Below are 19,710 nucleotides of genomic sequence, written 5' to 3'. Positions count from 1 at the left end.
TAAAATTCTAGTTGGTAATTTGTCAATTTATTCAACATAATTCAGCAAATCGCACAGGTCATTTGATTGTCTTTAGAGTAAGCCTCTATATAAAACTACAAATGTTTGTCAGTAACTTACCGAGAAATATTTCCCCCCAAAATTACATGGGCCACTGTTTCAAACAGAAAACGGCACTAAACTAATTCCTGTCCTTTGATACAATTGTGTTCATCTATGTTATCCAGTATGCTTTTCAAATACCAGTTTAATTTACTGGTGAGCTCAACACTGGGTTCACGAGTACATGATTCCGGAAACAACAGTTTGCAGTTGCAGCATTGTCAAATGGGAATTTGCAGGGCCACCTATCCCACATATAGTTGACATAAACCAAGATGGCAAAATCTACACACTGTAGTCCTTGGCCATGCAGCTCTGCACATTAGCTTTTTGTGTAGTACAAACCAATCATGTATGAATAAATAAAAATACCATTATTTACATCCAACACATTCCTCATGCAAGAGAAATTTGCACCCCTCATAGGCCTTGGCTAAAAAAGTAGGGAATAAGGTGCCATTTCAGATGCACCCATAGAGATCCGCCAAATCAAATCTGAAGGATCTCGGCTGTTGTCCATAGATGTCGGGGGCTGCGTCTCAAATTGCACTCTAATCCCTATTTAGTGGATTACATTTGACCAGGGTCCATAAGGCTCCAGTCAAAAGTAGTGCACTATGTAGGTAATAGGGTGCTAATGAAAACATCTTGGTCAACGAGAGAGGAGCGGCAGGTCACGAGTTCATAATGAAGCTGGAGTCGAGGTTCAGGTTGTCTGAGAGGAGCAAAGAAAAACATTTTAGTTGGGAAAAAATTGTGGATCTTTCTGGCAAGATTATAGAACTGACTTTCCACAAACTCAGTTATAGCATATTTTCTGCAAGATCTAAGGTATATCTTCTTGATCAATTTATGGCATGTTTATTTAGACTTTTCCTATGCAGTTTTTAATTTAGCAGACGAAACTTCATTTAGGAGTACCTTCCTCACAGGGACAAATATTTTTTCCCCACCTAGTGGGCTTTGGAATTTGAACCAGCAACCTTTCAGTTATTGGCCCAACACTTAACTGCTAAGCTACATATGCTGCCCCTCATATAGTAATAGCTTCAAATCCAATTTTATTGGTCACATACACATTTAGCAGATGTTATTGTGGGTGTAGCAAAATGCTTATGTTCCTAACTCCAACAGTGCAGTAGTATCTAAAAACGAATCACAATACACACATCTAAAAGTAAAATAATGTAATTAAGAAATATAAATATTAGATTGGGCAATGTCAGTGGCATTGACTAAAATACAGTAGAGTATAATACAGTATATACATGAGATGAGTAAAGCAGTATTTAAACATTAAATTGACATGTGTCCCATTAAAGTGGCTAGTGGATTCCAAGTCTATGTATAGGGCAGCAGCCTCTAAGGTGCAGGGCTGTGTAACCGGGTGGAAGCCGGCTAGTGATGGCTATTTAACAGTTGAAGGTTGAAAATCTGCTTCTGTCTTGGTCCCAGCTTTGATGCACCTGTACTGACTTCGCCTTCTGGATGATAGCGGGGTGAACATGCAGTAGCTCGGGTGGTTGATGTCCTTGATGATCTTTTTGGCCTTCCTGTGACATCGGGTACTGTAGGTGTCCTGGAGGGCAGGTAGTTTGCACCTGGTGATGCGTTGGGCAGACCGCACCACCCTCTGGAGAGCGGTGCAGTTGCCATACCAGGTCGTAATACAGCTTGACAGGATGCTCTCAATTGTGCATCTTAAAGTTTGATGGTTTTAGGGGCCAAGACAAATTTTCTTCAGCCTCCTGAGGTTGAAGAGGCGCTGTTGCGCCTTCACTACATTGTCCGTCTGGGTGGACCATTTCAGATAGTCAGTGATGTGTACGCCGAGGAACTTGAAGCTTTCCAGAGGTGTTTCCTACCATCACCACCTGGGGGCAGCCCGTCAGGGCCCGAGCTCAATGATAAGCTTGGAGGGTACTATGGTGTTGAATGCTGAGTTATAGTCAATGAACAGCATTCTTACATAGGAATTCCTCTTGTTCAGATGGGATAGGGCAGTGCGATTGCATCGTCTGTGGATCTATTGGGGTGGTAAGCAAATTGAAGTTGTTCTAGGGTAGAGGTGATATGATCCTGAACTAGCCTCAAAGCACTTCATTATGACAAGTGAGTGCTATGGTGCGATAACTAAATTACTAAGTTAGCTTTGCTTTTTTTGGGTACAGGAACAATGGTGGACATCTTGAAGCAAGTGGGGACAGAATGGGATAGGGAGGGATTGAAATTGTCCGTAAACACTAGGGATGCACAATAAAAATAAACAGTAATCATATCGGAAATCGGACGATGTGCAAAGCTGATGTACCTACGTTATATAAGTATGCACATGTAATGACGCCACGTGAAATTTGCCGCTTTACGTGCAACACAGCATTCCTAAACTAGCTCACAATGTCTGCTGTGTGGATCGAGCAGTCATTTGAAAGAGTAAGAAATTTTCAGCGAGGCAACTCCAAGGTGAAATCCATCTACCTACCTCATCCCCATACATTATTTATTTATCTTGCTCCTTTGCACCCCAGTATCTCTACTTGCACATTCATCTTCTGCACATCTACCATTCCAGTGTTTAATTACTATATTGTAATTACTTCGCCACCATGGCCTATTTATGGCCTTAACTCCCTTATCTTACCTCATTTGCACTCACTGTATATAGACTTTTTGTTTTCTACTGTATTATTGACTTTTGTTTCTTCCATGTGTAACTCTGTTGTTGTATGTGTCGAATTGCTATGCTTTATCTTGGCCAGGTCACCGTTGCAAATGAGAACTTGTTCTCAACTAGCCTACCTGGTTAAATAAAGGTGAAATAAATAAATAAAGCCAAGATAATGGAATTCATTGCCCTTGACAATCAACAGTTCTCTGTCGTGGGTGATGTTGGCTTTCGCCGACTGGTCGAGCACCGGTACACACTACCAAGCACGCTATTTTTTCAGATGTTGCCCTACTGGAGTTATGCGGTAATAGCGTCACGACATACATACTATGGAAGGTCGTTTGGGTTTTACATACTATGGAAGGTCGTTTGGGTTTTACATACTATGGAAGGTCGTTTGGGTTTTTGCGTGTCAAAAGACTGTAGCACTGTCAAAGCTGTACAAAAGTCTCCAAACAATCAAATACCGGCCTCGAATGATGGGTTTACAATAACGCGTTGGTAACAAAGCATAATTTGTTCAACCGCAACTTCTGGGGTAGCTAGCACCAATACAACCAGCCTGAAAACAATGTTTCATTATTCTTAGCAATGATTTAGGAATCCTTGTAAGTATTAGCTAGGTTGCCACTTGTTGTTTACCTATTTAAATTGAACTTCTGTTCATGAAAATAAATAGCTAGTCAGCAACTTAACCCTGTTGCCCAAAACTAACGTTATAAAGCAGCCAGCTAGCTTCATTTGGCTAGTGAGGCTCGACCGCACCGGGTTGTGACGCTAGCCACATTAGTGGAATGAGGTTTGTCTTCAAAATAAAAGTAATTGACAGTAATGCAAATGAATAAGAGTATGGCATAATTATACTAAGGCTAACCGCAAAGTCCACTATTGTAGCTAATCCTTATTGTTGCTAGCTTCACATAGATATCCAGCCACCATTAATCAAATAAGAACTCTTATAAATTAGGGTTATTTTAGACGACACCTAGCTACTGAAACCGATGTCATATCTTTTTTGACACGCAAAGACCCAAACGGCATTCCATAGAAATGCTGGTTGAGAATGAAACGACTAAACAAAAGCAGAGCAACTAAGTGAAAGAAATAGGTTTCAAGTATGTTTTACTGGTAATGGGGATATACGTAAATGCCAACAAAATAACTTTTTGGTCAGTGTGGTGTGCGTGTAACCTTTATTTAACTAGGCAAGTCAGTTAAGAAATTCTTATTTACAATGACGACGCTGGCAATTGTGCGCCGCACTATGGGACTCCCAATCACGGCCGGATGTGATACAGCCTGGATTCGAACCAGGGACTGTAGTGACGCCTCTTGCACTGAGATGCAGTGCCTTAGTCTGCTGCGTCCATGTATGTGTGTTAAATAGTTATTCTATAACTTTCTTCAAAGTAATGACTTGGGACGTCGGGTTTGAACTGAAAGCTTCTTTTGGTAATACTACTTGTTCGTGTTACATTAAACAACTTTAGATTCTACAAAACAATAAAAGAAAGTTGCTAGCAAAAGTCAGGATAATCACTTGTACATAACTGGCGCGATCTCTCTCTACTTCCTGTCGCAAGGCATTCTGGAACTTGCAGTCAAAGCGTAAACCAATACCACAAAATTATGTATGTAGTTGTCTCAATCTCCAACACACATTCTAATACAATTACATATGTAAACTGTAAAGAAAAAGTTTAGATACAGCTCAATGAATTAACTTAAACATTAACTCTGTAACCCATTAAAGTTAGAACATCCTCCCCCCCCGATGACCAACTGTGTTCATCTAAATCTCTAGGCAGTATATCAACTGAATAGGGCTCAACAAAGTCCCTGAAGTAGTACGAACTGAACATGACCTAACTAGGCCATCTCGGCCTGGAAACAGTTCCTCAATCTTTCCTTGTGTTCAGGTCTGTCTGGGTGTGTCATCTTCTCCAATGAGTACGTCGTCACCCACATTCAGTGGGGTGGGCTGTGGTGTGTCACAGCGGTGTGCTGACTTTAGATCCAGCAAGTAGTCTCTTCGCCAACTGTTCCAGAAGCTGGTCACAAGTCTCTGCCTGTACTTCCATCTGCGTGTCATTTCCTCCTTTGTTTAGCGTTGGGTGCTGAGTGTCAGCTGGAAATGGCTTGGGCGTCAAAGAGGTTAGTATTTTACCCATCAGGAAGTGTGCTGAGGTCAGGGATTGTGGTTCATCCACTTCATTGTGCATGAAGGTCAGAGGCATAGAATTTAGGATAGCTTCAACCTCTGTCAGGGCTGTGCATATCTCTTCAAAGTTGAGTGAAGCTCTCCCAAGAACCTTTCTCAGGGATGTTTTCACTGACCTGACGAGTCTTTCCCAGAATCTGCCCCACCAGGCTGCTCGCTCGGCGATGAATCTCCAGGTGATGCCCATTTCTGAGAAGAACGCCAAGAGTTGGGGCTCTTCGATTGCCTTTCCACAGCTCTTTCAAGCCCTGATCAGCTCTCTTGAACGCTTTTGCATAGTCTAAGTAGATTACCTTGCATAATCCTCTCCTTGTGATTCATCTTTTTAGAGCTAACAGGAATGTCTCTGACTGATCTGAGACCAGTTCCAAATACACTGCTCTGGTTACAGCACAAGTGAACAGTGCAATGTAGGACTTCTTCACATAACCATTTTCTTTCACAGAGCGGTCCTGCAAAATCCACACCTGTGACTTCGAATGGTGGGGATTCAGTTATTGTCTTTTGGTAAAGGCGCAGTGACCTGCTGTCCGGCTCAGGCATTGAAACTCTTGCCACTGTGCTCTTGACTAGCTGCCTAGCACGCAAGATCCAGTATCGCTCTCTGATTTGTACTTGTGTCTCTTGCTCCAGAATGCATCACCTTCTCATGGTGGTACTGTATCAGCATTTCTGAGTATCTGTACTTGTTGGGCAGAACTCATGGGTGCTGCTCTCTGAATGTGAAGTTGGACTGTTGCAGTCTTCCTCCTACACTGAGTAGTTTGTGTTCGTCCAAGAACGGTTTCAGTTCTCTGATTTTACAGTCATTATTTAGGCTTTTTCCTGCCTTCAGTAGTTTGATCTCCTGTCCGAAACTCTGTTGTCGTGTTACCATGACCCAGTACTTTTCTGCATCGAACAGTTCATCAGCAGTCAGTTCACCTTGCATCTTTGTTTGTACGAGCATTGGCTATGAATCTCTTTATCCAGGAGGTGACTCTGAACACTCTTTTCAGTTTGCTGTACCTTTCAAGCTCCAACACAGGTTCAGTGATGTCTGTGCTGTTTGCTGCGAGTTGTACAGTAACCTGGCGACTGGACTTGAGTTCTGTATTTACCTCTTCTGGAACCTTGTTATCATCAAGTCTCCTCGGACTGATTGGGTGATGTCAGAATTCTGGGTCCATTCCACCATAGCTGGCTCTGTGTCAAGTTTCAAACAGTTTGTCATCTTGTAGGGAGGTCGGCTGGATTAGTTTTCCCTTCAATATGTGACAATGACTCTGGATTGGTCAAGGACTGGATCTCTGTCACTCTGTTCGACAAACGGTTTCCATTTCTGAGCTGAGCTGCAAATCCAATGCAGCACAATCATCGAGTCTGTCCACATTTTGATCTGTTTTTCTTCCATTTTCAGTGTGGTCATCCAGTTGTTTGCTAGTCTCACTCCAATCACAGCTCCCATGAGCTCCAGGCGTGGCAGCGTCATTTTCTTGAGTGGGGCTACCCTGGACTTGGATGCGACTAGACTTGTCGTTGTTTCCCGGTCTTGTGATTCACCTTGCAAGTAAGCTACTGCACCGTAAGCCCTTTCACTTGCATCACAGAACACGTGTAGTTTCAGGGTGTGGCTGTTCTGTGGCCGCATGTCTGTTCTGTACCAACTTGGTATGGCGAGCTGGTGTAACTGGGGTAGTTCTGGACACCACTGTTGCCATTCTCGTGTCAGATCAGGTGGTAATTCTTCGTCCCCTCTCCCACATTTCCTGGAACATGCATTTGATCCTGATGGTGAAGGGGGTCAGAAAACCAAGAGGGTCGAAGATACGTGCAGACAACTGCAGAACACGTTTTCCCTTTTCTTTAGAATGCTCAGTAGCGGCCTGAGGTCAAACAAAGTAATCGGTTTCCGGTCTCCATACTAAACCTAAAACCTTCAGCACTACTTGTTTCTAGCGTCAACGGGTGGCCAGTTGTTGTACTCTTCTCCCATTTTGTTTTCAGTTCAGGAGAGTTGGTCATCCACTTGCAGCGGTCCATGCCTGCAATCGACAGCATTCGCTTTGAAGTTGTTGTCACAAGGTAAACCTATTCAACATTGCGTGAACTTGCAATGAAGTCATCTACATAGTGATTCTCTCAATATCTCTGCAACTTATGGTTGTTCTGTTTCATATTGTTTCAGGTGCTTCCTGATTGTAGCTGCCAGCAAGAATGGATTTGGGGAAGCTCCAAATACCACTTTTCATCCTCAGCACGCGCAGCTCCTCTTAATTTTCTCCCCTTGGTGGGCCTGTGAGCCATAGGAATCTCACGGCGTCTCTCTGCTAGGGATATCCGCAGGAAAGCCTTCTTGATGTCTGCCAATGCTGAGCAGATCCGGATTCAGGTTAGGTCCTGTGAGTACAGTCATTGAGGGATGGACAGCCATCTTCATGGGACGAGGAATCAAACACCACTCTGTTTTGTCGTCACCTAATCTTCTCGGAGTACTGCATAGTGAGGTAAGTAGTATTTTACGTTGTCTGCTCTTGATGTGTTGTCCTTGGGAACGTCCTCTGCCATATCCTGTTGTAAGTAGTTCTCTACTACTTCATTGTATCTGCTGTACAACGTCACATCCTTCTTCAGTCTTTTCTTCAGCCCGTTTCTTGGCGATTCTATAGTTGTCTTGGAGTACTGGCATTTCTCGTTTCCATGGCAACTCCGCGTGATATCGTCCATCTTTGAAGGTGGTCGTTTCCTCGAACCTCTGTAGAGCCTTGTTTCCCTCTGGGTTCTGTGTTTCCTTGCTTATAATATCCAGACCCAGAATGCATGCAGTTGTTTGGAGACTAGTTTGTCTTCAAGTGGGATGAACATCATGTTGCCTCGGCAACACTTGACATGGACACTGGTCCCTGCACCAACCAACCAAAGGTGCTCTCTAAAGCAACCAGCGTCTCAGTCAGTCGCTCCACACTGCCTGATACTATCTGCCAGTAGTAGTCTGCTCCTATCAGGACAGAGAGTTCAGGATCAGTCATCTCCTGGAAAGTCTGCGAGCTGCAGTCCCTTTCTATTGAGCTCATGTTGAATCTGTTCACCAGGAACCTTCATCACAGCTGTACACACTTGTGGGGTTTCAATTGCCTCTCTCTTCTGCGGTTTCTTCCAGACATACTCCAAGATTACTTTCACTGTGTTGCGTTGGGACGTTGCTAGAGCAGAGGAGCCAAACGTGTGATGAGTGAGTGAGTGCCTCGTCTGATTACTGGTAGCTTCAAGCCCTTCACAAGGTTTTCATGTATGAAGCTTCTGACTGCCTCCATCTAGTAAGCAACGAGCTATCTTCCTGCCCGATGGGCCTTTTACCCATGCCTTTGCCATTTGTAGCAACAGTGTTCTGTCCATCTGGTTTCATATTCACTGAATGGGGAATAACTGAGGAAACAACAGCATCTGCAAAAACAGTAGGGGGTTGCACCTCACTCCTCTTACCGGTACACACAGCAATGTGATGTCTGCTTCCACATGACACATCTTTGACGTTACAGAACTTTGCTATGCGTTTCTGTCCTAAACATACAAAGAATCTTCCCATTATCTTTAGTTTCTCTTTTACGTGTAGCAATATTGTGGTCTGGGCAGTTTTCTGATTTGTGTTCTGCACTGTCACAGAATAGACAGTTTTGTTCCTTCTGGCTGGCTGTGTGCATTGCCGCAGCAGATGGCATGTTGGGTCTTTTTGTTCATTTCATCGGAGGAGCATGACTTGTTCCATGGTTTGCCCTCTTTCTGTTGGTTGCATGATCTTGTCATTTGTAGTGCTCTCTCCCTGCTCTGAACCTCCTTCTGTAGGAAACTGACGAACTCAGCCACTTTCCATTCATCATCTACTCCCCTCTGACGACTATATTCAAGAGCTATGTCCTCTGGAATCATCTGCAGTAAGATTGGGCATAGTAGGCTTCCATAGGTTTCTGACACTACACCCAGTGATTCCAAGCTTCTAATCTGAATTTCACATTCATCTTATAGCTGCCTCAATGCATTTTAGGTCAGGATTTCTTCACAGGAGTGAGATTCAGCAACTTTGACATGTGAGCACTAATCACAAGAGCTTTCCTTCCAAATCTGCTCGAGCAGAGCGATTGCATCATCATAGTTACTGTCTGTTAGCATCAGTCCTGCTACTGCCTTTGCAGCTGGTCCAGTGAGATAGGGAAACTTCTCTTTATTACACAGTGAATCATTGTTGTGAATAGCGGGCTCCAACTCCTGCCACATACTGACATCTCCATAGTATTTCTCAATAATCAACTTTGGTAGCCTTACTGATTGTCTCTGATCTGTTTGAGTTAGCGTCACCCACCCGTGCTGGTAGTGGATTGAGGTCCTGTTTTTTCTTGATCACTCGTTATGCACGGCTCTTCAGCATGATAACGCGCTCTTTGTAATCCTCCGTGCATGCAATCTTCGCTTCCAATCCGTCCAATGGCGTTAACTGTTCAATTCCACGATCAAGTTCAAACAAGCTGTCCTCCTTAGCCGATAGAAATTTCAACAATGTACTCAAGTGATCGGTATCCAAATTTGACTGGGTTATTTCCACATCAATCTGATTCAAAATCCGTGTTGTGGCACCTCGAAATGGTACCCCGCTTTCGTCTCATTGTTTCTGCTTCATGCCGACTTCTTTCTGCTTCATGCCTCCTCAGCCGCTTCATCCCTACAATCTTTGTCGCAGCTCATACTTTTCCCGGGTTTCGGCACCAAAATATAGAATAACTATCTTCAAAGTAATGACTCGGGACGTCGGGTTTGAAATGAAAGCTTCTTTTAGTAATACTACTTGTTTGCGTTAAATTAAACAACATTAGATTCTACAAAACAACAACAGAAAGTTGCTAGCGAAAGTCAGGATAATCACTTGTACATAACTTGCGCGTTCTCTCTACTTCCTGTCGCAAGGCATTCTGGAACTTGCAGTAAAAGCGTAATCCAATACAACAAATTATGTATGTAGTTCTCTCAATCTCAAACACACAAATTCTAATACAATTACATATGTAAGCTGTAAAGAAAATATCTTTAGATACAGCTCAATGAATTAACTTAAACATTAACTCTGTAACCCATTAAAAAGTTACAATAGTTAACTGTACTAGAATGCTTAAAAGGCCACAAATTGTAAATATCGGTTTTGGTAGTTTTTTTTGGCAAGGAAAATATTGGATATCGGTATCGGCCAAAAATGTCATTGGTGTATCACTAGTACAAACACTCCAGCCAGCTGGTCTGTGTGTGCTCTGAGGACGCGGCTAGGGATGCCGTCTGGGGCGGCAGCCCTGCGAGGGTTAACACGCTTAAAATGTCTTACTCACATCGGCCACGGAGAAGGAGAGCCCACAGTCCTTGGTAACGGGCCGTGTAGGTGGCACTGTTTTATCCTCAAAGCGGGCGAAGGTGTTTAGCTTGTCCGGAAACAAGACGATGTCCGCGACATGGCTGGTTTTTCCTTTGTAGTCCGTGATTGTCTGTAGACCCTGCCACATACAGTTGAAGTCGGAAGTTTACATACACCTTGGCCAAATACATTTAAACTCAGTTTTTCACAATTTCTGACATTTAATCCTAGTAAAAACTCTGTTTTAGGTCAGTTAGGATCACCACTTTATTTTAAGAAAGTGAAATGTCAGAATAATAGAATTCAGAATTCATTTCAGCTTTTATTTCTTTCATCACCTTCCCAGTGGGTCATACGTTTATATACCCTCAATTAGTTTTTGGTAGCATTGCCCTTAAATTGTTTAACTTGGGTCAAACATTCCAGGTAGCCTTCCACAACCTTCCCACAATAATTTGGGTGAATGTTGGCCCATTCCTCCTGACAGAGCTGGTGTAACTGAGTCAGGTTTGTAGGCCTCCTTGCTAGCACACGCTTTTCCAGTTCTGCCCACAAATGTTCTATAGGACTGAGGTCAGGGCTTTGTGATGCCATTCCAATACCTTGACTTTGTTGTCATTAAGCCATTTTTCCACAAAGTATGCTTGGAAGTATGCTTGGGGTCATTGTCCATTTGGAAGACCCATTTGCAACCAAGCTTGAACTTCCTGACTCTTGAGATGTTGCTTCAATATATCCACATAATTTAACTTCCTCATGATGCCATCTATTTTGTGAAGTGCACCAGTCCCCTCTGCAGCAAAGCACACCCACAACATGATGCTGCCACCCCCGTGCTTCACAGTTGGGATGGTGTTCTTCAGTTTGCAAGCATCCCCCTTTTTCCTCCAAACATAACAATGGTCAATATGGCCAAACCATTCTGTTTTTGTTTCATCAGACCAGATGACATTTCTCCAAAAAGTACAATCTTTGTCCCCATGTGCAGTTGCAAACCATAGTCTGGCTTTTTTTAATGGTTGATTTGGAGCAATGGCTTCTTCCTTGCTGAGCGGCCTTTCAGGTTATGTCGATATAGGACTCGTTTTACTGTGGATATAGATACTTTTGTACCTGTTGTCTCCCGCATCTTCACAAGGTCTTTTGCTGTTGTTCTGGGATTGATTCGCACTTTTCACACCAAAGTACGTTCATCTCTAGGAGACAGAACGCGTCTCCTTCCTGAGCGGTATGACATCTGCGTGGTCCCATGGTGTTTATACGTGCGTACTATTGTTTGTTTGTACAGATGAACGTGGTACCTTCAGGCATTTGGAAATTGCTCCCGAGGATGAACCAGACTTGTGGCGGTCTACAATATTTTTTCTGAGGTCTTGGCTGATTTATTTTGATTTTCTCATGATGTCAAGCAGAGGCACTGAGCTTGAAGGTAGGGCTTGAAATACATCCACAGGTACATCTCCAATTGACTCAAACAATGTCAATTAGTCTATCAGAAGCTTCTAAAGCCATGACATTTTCTGGAATTTTCCAAAGTGTTTAAAGGCAGTCAACATAGTGTATGTAAACTTCTGCCCCACTGGAATTGTGATACAGTGAATTATAAGTGAAATAATCTGTCTAAACAATAGTTGGAAAAATTACTTGTCATGCACAAAGTAGATGTCCTAACCGACTTGCCAAAACTATAGTTTGTTAACAAGAATTTTGTGGAGTGGTTGATAAATGAGCTGTAATGAGTCCAACCTAAGTGTATGTAAACTTCCGACTTCAACTGTACGTCTCATTTCTGAGCCGTTGAATTGAGACTCCACTTTGTCTCTGTACTGACGTTTTGCCTGTTTGCCTTACAGATGGAATAACTACACTGTTTGTATTCGGCCATTTTCCCAGTCACTTGCCATGGTTAAATGCTGTGGTTCGCACTTTCAGTTCTGTGTGAATGCTGCCATCCATCCAGTTTCTGGTTTGAGTAGGTTTTAAGTCACAGTGGGTACAATATCTCCTATACACTTCCTGATGAACTCCGTCATGGTTATCCGTGTATCCGTCAATGTTATTCTCAGAGGCTACCCGGAACATATCCTAGTCCGCGTGATCAAAACAATCTTGAAGCATGGATTCCGATTGTTGAATAGACCAGTGTTGAATAGACCTTAACACGGGTACTTCTTGCTTGAGTTTCTACCTATAGGAAGGGAGGAGCAAAATGGAGTCGTGATCAGATTTGCCGAAGAATGTGTGGGGAGGGCCTTGTAGGCATTTCGAAAAGTTGAGTGACAGTGGTCCAAAGTTTTACCAGCACAAATACTGCAGTCAATGGTCAATGTGTTAGAAAATTTGAGGAAAACGCTACCCAAGTTTGACCAGCGTTTTCCTCAAATTTGCTTTGTTAAAATCACCAGCTACAATAAATATAGTTTCCAGTTTGCATAAAGTCCAGTGTAGTTATTTTAGGACCATTGTGGCATCAGCTTGAGGGAGAATATACAGGGCTGTGATTATGACAGAAGATAATTCTCTTGGGAGGTAATACGGTCGGCATTTGATTGTAGTATTCTAGGTCAGGTGAACAAAAGGACTTTAGTTTCTGTATGTTAATCACAATCACACCATGAGTGTTTGATCATGAAACATACACCCCCACCTTTCTTCTTCCCGGAGAGTTCTTGATTCCTGTCTTGAAGACCAGTAATTATTGGTTTCCCCTCATTCGGGCAATAGCAAAGGCTGTGCATTATCACTAGATAGTAGTCAAAATAAGCCCGTTCTCTCTCACCCTGATCGAAGTTGAGTTTCTTGGAGTTGGATCCCTCTCCCAGTCCCTCTATGTCTACCAGGTCAGAGTTGACGTCAGAGTCATTCAGAGCACTCAGAGTCACATCTGCTGGAACACACAGGCAGGAAGAGCTAAGTATTTTTCTTTATCCTATTGTTTGAAATATAGACAGACTAAATATTCACAGTTAAACTATTCAATTTGATCTGCAAGGACTTGTCTAATTGCATTGCACATATTTTTGTTGAAAAATAATCCTTTCAATATTGAGGTAAAAAAAAAAGGCTGAAGGTGGGACTGATTAGAAATCATTACCAAGATGGCAACTACAAAATGTATTGATTGATTCCTTCCTTCATCCATCCCCACTCACCTGCAGACTTCTGTTTCTTCATGGTGGGAATGGCCAGAGTCACATTTCCCTGGACACCTGCCTTCATGACAACCTGTGAGGTCGGCACAGCAATGACAGTTGGGGTTGCCGTGGTGGCCATGGTAACAGCAGTCTTCTTGGCGGTCTTTTTTGGGTCGGTGGAAATGGGCATCCCAGTCTCGTCATAGAGCTTCCTCTTCACTGTACTTTTAATCTGGACCCTTTGGAAAGAGGAGACAAGGTAGGATGAGGTTAGCGGTAGTAATTAAACCAGTAACCTGTCAAATATTTTTTTTTAAGTAAACCATCATGAATTGATAGGTCTTTAGCACTAGCAGGTGGATAGTACAATGCATGTGTGGGTAAAATAGATCTGAATGCGATATTTTAGATCTAGTGATGGTTTAGCTCATCAGGGCTTGTGTCACTGATAGACTATCTCCCTATTGCTTTAGAGCTACCTCTGAAAACATCTCATTGGACACGTCACCCAGACGCGAATGGAGCGAAGTAGAGAGATACAAGGGGTAAGAGACCAAGACCGGGTGAAGGACTACAATGATAGAGGGCCATTAGGAATGAAAAGAGACCGGGGGGGGGGGGGGGTGCCTTACACGGTGCGTTCCTTGATGACAGCGCTGAGGGAGTTCAGGTCATCACCAAACCTCACCACGGCCGATCTCAGCTGCCCAATCTCAGTGTCCGCCCACTTAGCTCTGCAACGACACACAGGGCGTTTCAGATCCACTAGACTACATTGCAGTTGCACAGATCTACAAATGACCTAGCGTCCCAAATAATGACACATTATGAATTTGTAGATTAGTCTGGTCAGTTGGTGATCAGCGATTGATGTCCTTGAACGCGGCCAGAGACAAAAAGAGAGTGGACATGGCGTGGGCGGGTGTCGAGTGCTTTCTGGTAATAATGACGCAACAGCGTTTCCTCAGAATGACTTCTTGGCGGGGATATTCAAGATGGAGCACATATCATTGTAATGTGTACAGTGTGCTACAAGTGACACAAGCCCAGAAATTAAAGTCATGATCAGTAGACTTCCAAGTTTAGTCTGATTTTAGAACTCTACATAATCGATACAGATATTTATCTCTATCTGTAACTTGGTGTGTGTATTCTCACCCTGCGGGACTGGAGTCAGCTACGGGGTGCAGTTGCATGGTCAGCTCCCCTAACTTGGTGAAAGCAGCTCCTGCTGCTGAGAAGATCTCCCCAACCTTGAAAATTAAAGCAGAAAACACATAAATACCTTTGAATTATCCTATTTTCTTTTGAGACAGTAACTAAGGTCTTTCCACATTGTTACGTTAGCCTTATTTCTCATTGTACACACAATACCCCATAATGACAAAGCAAAGACAGGATTAGACATTTTATTTTTTAATAATAACATTTACATACGTATTCAGACCCTTCACACAGTACTTTAGTAAAGCACCTTTGGCAGCGATTACAGCCGAGTCTTCTTGGGTTTGACGCTACAAGCTGTAGTCGAGTTTATCCCATTCTTCTTTGCAGATCCTCTCAAGCGCTGTCAGGTTGGATGGTGAGTGTTGCTGCACAGCTATTTTCAGGACTCTCCAGAGATGTTTGGGTTCAAGTCCGGGCTCTGGCTGGTTCACTCAAGGACATTCAGAGACTTGTCCAGAAGCCACTTCTGCGTCTTCGCTGTGTGCTTAGGGTTGTTGTCCTGTTGAAAGGTGAACCGTCACCCCAGTCAGAGGTCCTGAGCAGGTTTTCATCAAGGATCTCTCTGTACTTTGCTCTGTTAATCTTTCCCTCGATCCCGACTAGTCTCCCAGTCCCTGCCGCTGAGAAACATCCCCACAGCATGATGCTGCCACCACCGTGATTCACCGTAGGGATGGTGCCAGGTCTCCTTCAGACGTGACGCTTGGGATTCAGGCCAAATAGTACAATCATCAGACCAGAGAATCCGGTTTCTCATGGTCTGAGAGTCCTTTAGGTGCCTTTTGGCAAACTCCAAGCGGGCTGTTGTGCCTTTTACTGAAGAGTGGCTTCCGTCTGGCCACTCTTAACAAAGGCCTGGTAGATCCAAACTATTTCCATTTAAGAATGGAGGCCACTGTGTTAATGGGGACCTTCAATGCTGCAGAAATGTTAGAGTACCATTCCCCAGATCTGTGCCAACACAATCCTGTCTCTGAGCTCTACAGACAATTCCTTTGAACTCATGGCTTGGTTTCTTCTCTGACATGCACGGTCAACTGTGGGATCTTATATAGACAGGTGTGTGCCTTTCCAAATCATGTCCAATCAATTGAATTTACCACAGGAGGACATCAATCAAGTTGTAGAAACATCCCAAGGATGATCAATGGAAACAGGATGCACCGGAGGTCAATTTCGAGTCTCATAGCTAAGGGTCTGATTACCCATGTAAATAAAATGGGTTTAAACATGAATTTGCTAACATTTTTTATATATTTTTTTACTTAACGCTGTGTCATTATGGGTTATTGTGTGTAGATTGATTTTATTTAATCAATTTTAGAATAAGTCTGTAAAGAAACCCAAATGCACTGTATGATCAACTGTATTACAAGGCAATGCCTTGTTGAAAACTTTTACGGACTACAAAGGGAAACCCAGACGCGAGCAGCCCAGTGTACCAGACGAGCTAAATGTCTTATCCTTGCGTCGAGGCCAGCAACACTGAAGCATGCAGAGTGCACCTGTGTGATAACGCTCTCGGTAGCCGATGTGTGCAAAACCGTTAAAAACAGGTCAAGATTCACAAATCCGTGGGGCCAGACGGATTACCAGGATGTGCACTCAATCCATGCGCAGACCAACTGTCAAGTGTATACACTGAAATTTGCAAACCCTCCCTGACTGAGTCTGCAATACCTACATGTTTCAAGCAGACAACCATAGTCCCTGTGTCCAAGGAATCAAAGGTTACCTGCCTAAATGATTACCGCCCCATGGCACTCATCTGTAGCCATGAAGTGCTTTGAAAGGCTGATCATGGCTCACATCAACAGCATCTTCCCGGATACGCTAGACCCACTCTAATTTGCATACCGCCCAAGCAGATCCACAGATGACGCAATTTCAAATGCACTCCACACTGCCCTTTCCCCCCTGGACAAAAGGAAAACCTTCATGATCCTTGGTGTCCACATCACCAACGAACTATCATGGTCCAAACTTGAGGTTTGGGTTTGGGATTTTGGGTGCCGATTTGCCAATTTTTTCAACAAAAATTACACCTTTATTTAATCTTTATTTGACTAGGCAAGTCAATTAAGAACACATTCTTATTTTCAATGACAGCCTAGGAACGGTGGGTTAACCTTGTCAGCTCGGGGGATCCAATCTTGCAACCTTACAGTTAACTAGTCCAACACAATAACGACCTGCCTCTCTCTCGTTGCACTCCACAAGGAGACTGCCTGTTACGCAAATGCAGTAAGCCAAGGTAAGTTGCTAGCTAGCATTAAACTTCTTATAAAAAAATCAATCATAATCACTAGTTAACTACACATGGTTGATGATATTACTAGATATTATCTAGCGTGTCCTGTGTTGCATATAATCTGACTGAGCATACAAGCATACAGTGGGGCAAAAAAGTATTTAGTCAGCCACCAATTGTGCAAGTTCTCCCACTTAAAAAGATGAGGCCTGTAATTTTCATCATAGGCACACTTCAACTATGACAGACAAAATGAGAAAAAATAAATCCAGAAAATCACATTGTAGGATTTTTAATGAATTTATTTGCAAATTATGGTGGAAAATAAGTAATAACTACCATCAGTAACACACTATGCACTTTTACGTTCTTCTCCAACACTTTGTTTTTGAATGATTTAAACCAAATTGAACATGTTTCATTATCTACTTGAGGCTAAATTGATTTTATTGATGTATTATATTAAGTTAAAATAAGTGTTAATTCAGTATTTTTGTAATTGTCATTATTACAAATACATTTTTTAAATTTTAATTAAAAAAAATATAAACATATATATTTTTTAAATTGGCCGATTAATCGGTATTGGCTTTTTTGGTCCTCCAATAATCGGTATTGGCGTTGAAAAATCATAATCGGTCAACCTCTAGTCCAAACACACCAAGACAGTCTTGAAGAGGGAACAACAAAACGTTTTCCCCCTCAGGCGACTGAATAGATTTGGCATGAGTCCCCAGATAGCTGTAGAACCTTTTGACTGCACCATTGAGAGCATCCTGACCGGTTGCATCACCGCCTGGTATGGCAACTGCTTGGCATCTGACCGCAAGGCCCTAGAGGGTAGTGCATATGGCCCAGTACATCCAGGACCTATATAATAGGCGGTGTCAGAGGAAAGCCCATAAAATTGTCAGACTCCAGTCACAGACTTCTCTGCCACCGCACGTCAAGCGATACCAGAGCACCAAGTCTAGAACAAAAAAGCTCCTTAACAGCTTCTACCCCCTAGCCATAAAACTACTGAACAATTAATCAAATTGTTTTGTACAATGCTGCTACTCACTGTTTATCTATGCATAGTCACTTCACCCCTACCTACATGTACAAATTACCTCAACTAACCCCCACACACTGACTCAGTACCGGTACCCCCTGTATATAGCAGCCTCGTTATTGTTTTGTTGTTACGTTAGTTTGTTTTCTTAGCTCTTCTTGAACTGCACAGTTGGTTAAGGGCGTGTAAGCGTTTCACGGTAAAAGGTCTACGCTTCGGCGCATGTGACAAAGATTGATTTGTTGGAATAATATCAAAACAGGATTAGTCCATTTTATCCAGCATTGGTGTTTTGTACGGTTGCAATGCCGTAATCTTTATTTTAAAAGATCATTAATGAAGGGTTTTCCTCCATGCAGACAGCGCCTTCGTGTGGTAGCTTCCATACAAAGTAAGTACACATGGAAGTGAGAAAAGTTCATGCATGACATTGACAACATTCAGCCACGTCCTGGGTGCTTGACTTATAACACGAATAATGTTTTTTTTCTTCCTTGAAAAAGTTGAGTTGCCTGGTATAGGAAAGACAGTAAAATGCAAATGTATTTTTGGAATAACCCATGTGAGCTTAAATAGCGGTTACATGGCTGCCATTCGAATTCGCTTGTTAGCTGACGACGTTAGGTAGCTAACATGAGCTAGATTTGTGCAGGACCTAGCTAACAACAAAATATACGGCTAAAATCAAAACGTGAGAATAACCTACCTTCGTTGAGGCTGAAGTCATTTTTGTAGTTGCTGAACAGATGCAGATTTTCCTGTGAATAACGCCGTTTAGAGAAGCTAGCTAGCTACGCTTCAGGTTAGTTAGCCTGCTTGCACTGCAGGCTCAGCTGTTAATACAAATACCAACTTCGTCCACGTCTTACAATATTTATATTTTTGTCTGCAGTCCTCAATTGTTTTCAGTGAGCCTGTGAATTGTGTTAAAACGGATCTTGTGTTTTTGTTGTTGTTGCAATAATCAGAAATGTGTAGCTAAAAATAAATGACGTACACAAATGACAATTTGGACAAACGCAATATTTAACGTGCGCTAATAAATCCCAAATGCTGATTGGTCCAAAATTCACACCACGTGTTTGTGATTCTTCTTTGGTATCACGATGCACATTTTGTTTGTGCATACCACCACCTACTGTGCGGGATTGTGTGGTCGAACATGTTACATATATTTTTTATTCTTCAAAGCAGCCACTCTTTGCCTTGATGACAGCTTTGCACACTCTTGGTATTCTCCCAACCAGCTACACGAGGAATGCTTTTCCAACAGTCTTGAAGGTGTTCCCACAAATCACATTTTAATTGTCACATGCTCACTTACAAGCCCTTAACCAAGAAGGCTTTGAGAAGTTAAGTAAAAACAAGTGTGAAGTAAAACATTGAAAATAAAAATAACAAATAATTAAACAGCAGAAGTAAAATAACAATAGTGAGGCTATATACAGGGGGTACCGGTACAGAGTCAATGTGTGCGGGGGCATCGGTTAGTCAAGGTAATTGAGGTAATATGTACATGTAGGTAGAGTTAAAGTGACTATGCACAGATAATAAACAGATAGTAGCAGCAGTGTAAAAAAAGGGGTCTGTGCAGCCCTTTGATTTGCTGTTCAGTCTTATGGCTTGGGGGTAGAATCTGTTAAGAAGCCTTTTGGACCTAGACTTGGCGCTCCGGTACCTAG

The 19,710-nt window shown here is 42.7% G+C and overlaps 1 protein-coding gene across 11 annotated transcripts; it reads right to left on the bottom strand.

Moving 5' to 3' along the window:
* On the bottom strand, positions 1-19,079 carry LOC139378828 (chromatin complexes subunit BAP18-like). 11 transcript variants are annotated; one of them, XR_011628335.1, is made up of 7 exons: positions 18,735-19,061; positions 14,655-14,749; positions 14,129-14,230; positions 13,515-13,735; positions 13,142-13,246; positions 10,340-12,550; positions 1-817 (listed from the first exon to the last, which is right to left on the bottom strand). XR_011628335.1 is itself a non-coding variant. In XM_071121357.1 (6 exons), the coding sequence occupies exons 1-6, from the start codon at positions 18,753-18,755 to the stop codon at positions 777-779; spliced, it is 585 nt and encodes a 194-aa protein (XP_070977458.1). In that variant the 5' UTR covers positions 18,756-19,049; the 3' UTR covers positions 1-776. The 11 variants fall into 11 exon arrangements, 6 of the variants coding, with proteins under 6 accessions (XP_070977458.1, XP_070977457.1, XP_070977460.1 ...); XR_011628334.1 differs by having other exon boundaries at positions 10,340-10,501; positions 18,735-19,043; XR_011628333.1 differs by having other exon boundaries at positions 10,340-10,501; positions 13,142-13,249; positions 18,735-18,971.
* Between the last annotated feature and the right edge of the window lie 631 nt (positions 19,080-19,710).

The sequence above is a fragment of the Oncorhynchus clarkii genome, chromosome 21 (assembly GCF_045791955.1).
Source record: "Oncorhynchus clarkii lewisi isolate Uvic-CL-2024 chromosome 21, UVic_Ocla_1.0, whole genome shotgun sequence".
NCBI lineage: Eukaryota > Metazoa > Chordata > Actinopteri > Salmoniformes > Salmonidae > Oncorhynchus > Oncorhynchus clarkii.
This window is presented reverse-complemented; position numbering and strand designations above follow the sequence as displayed.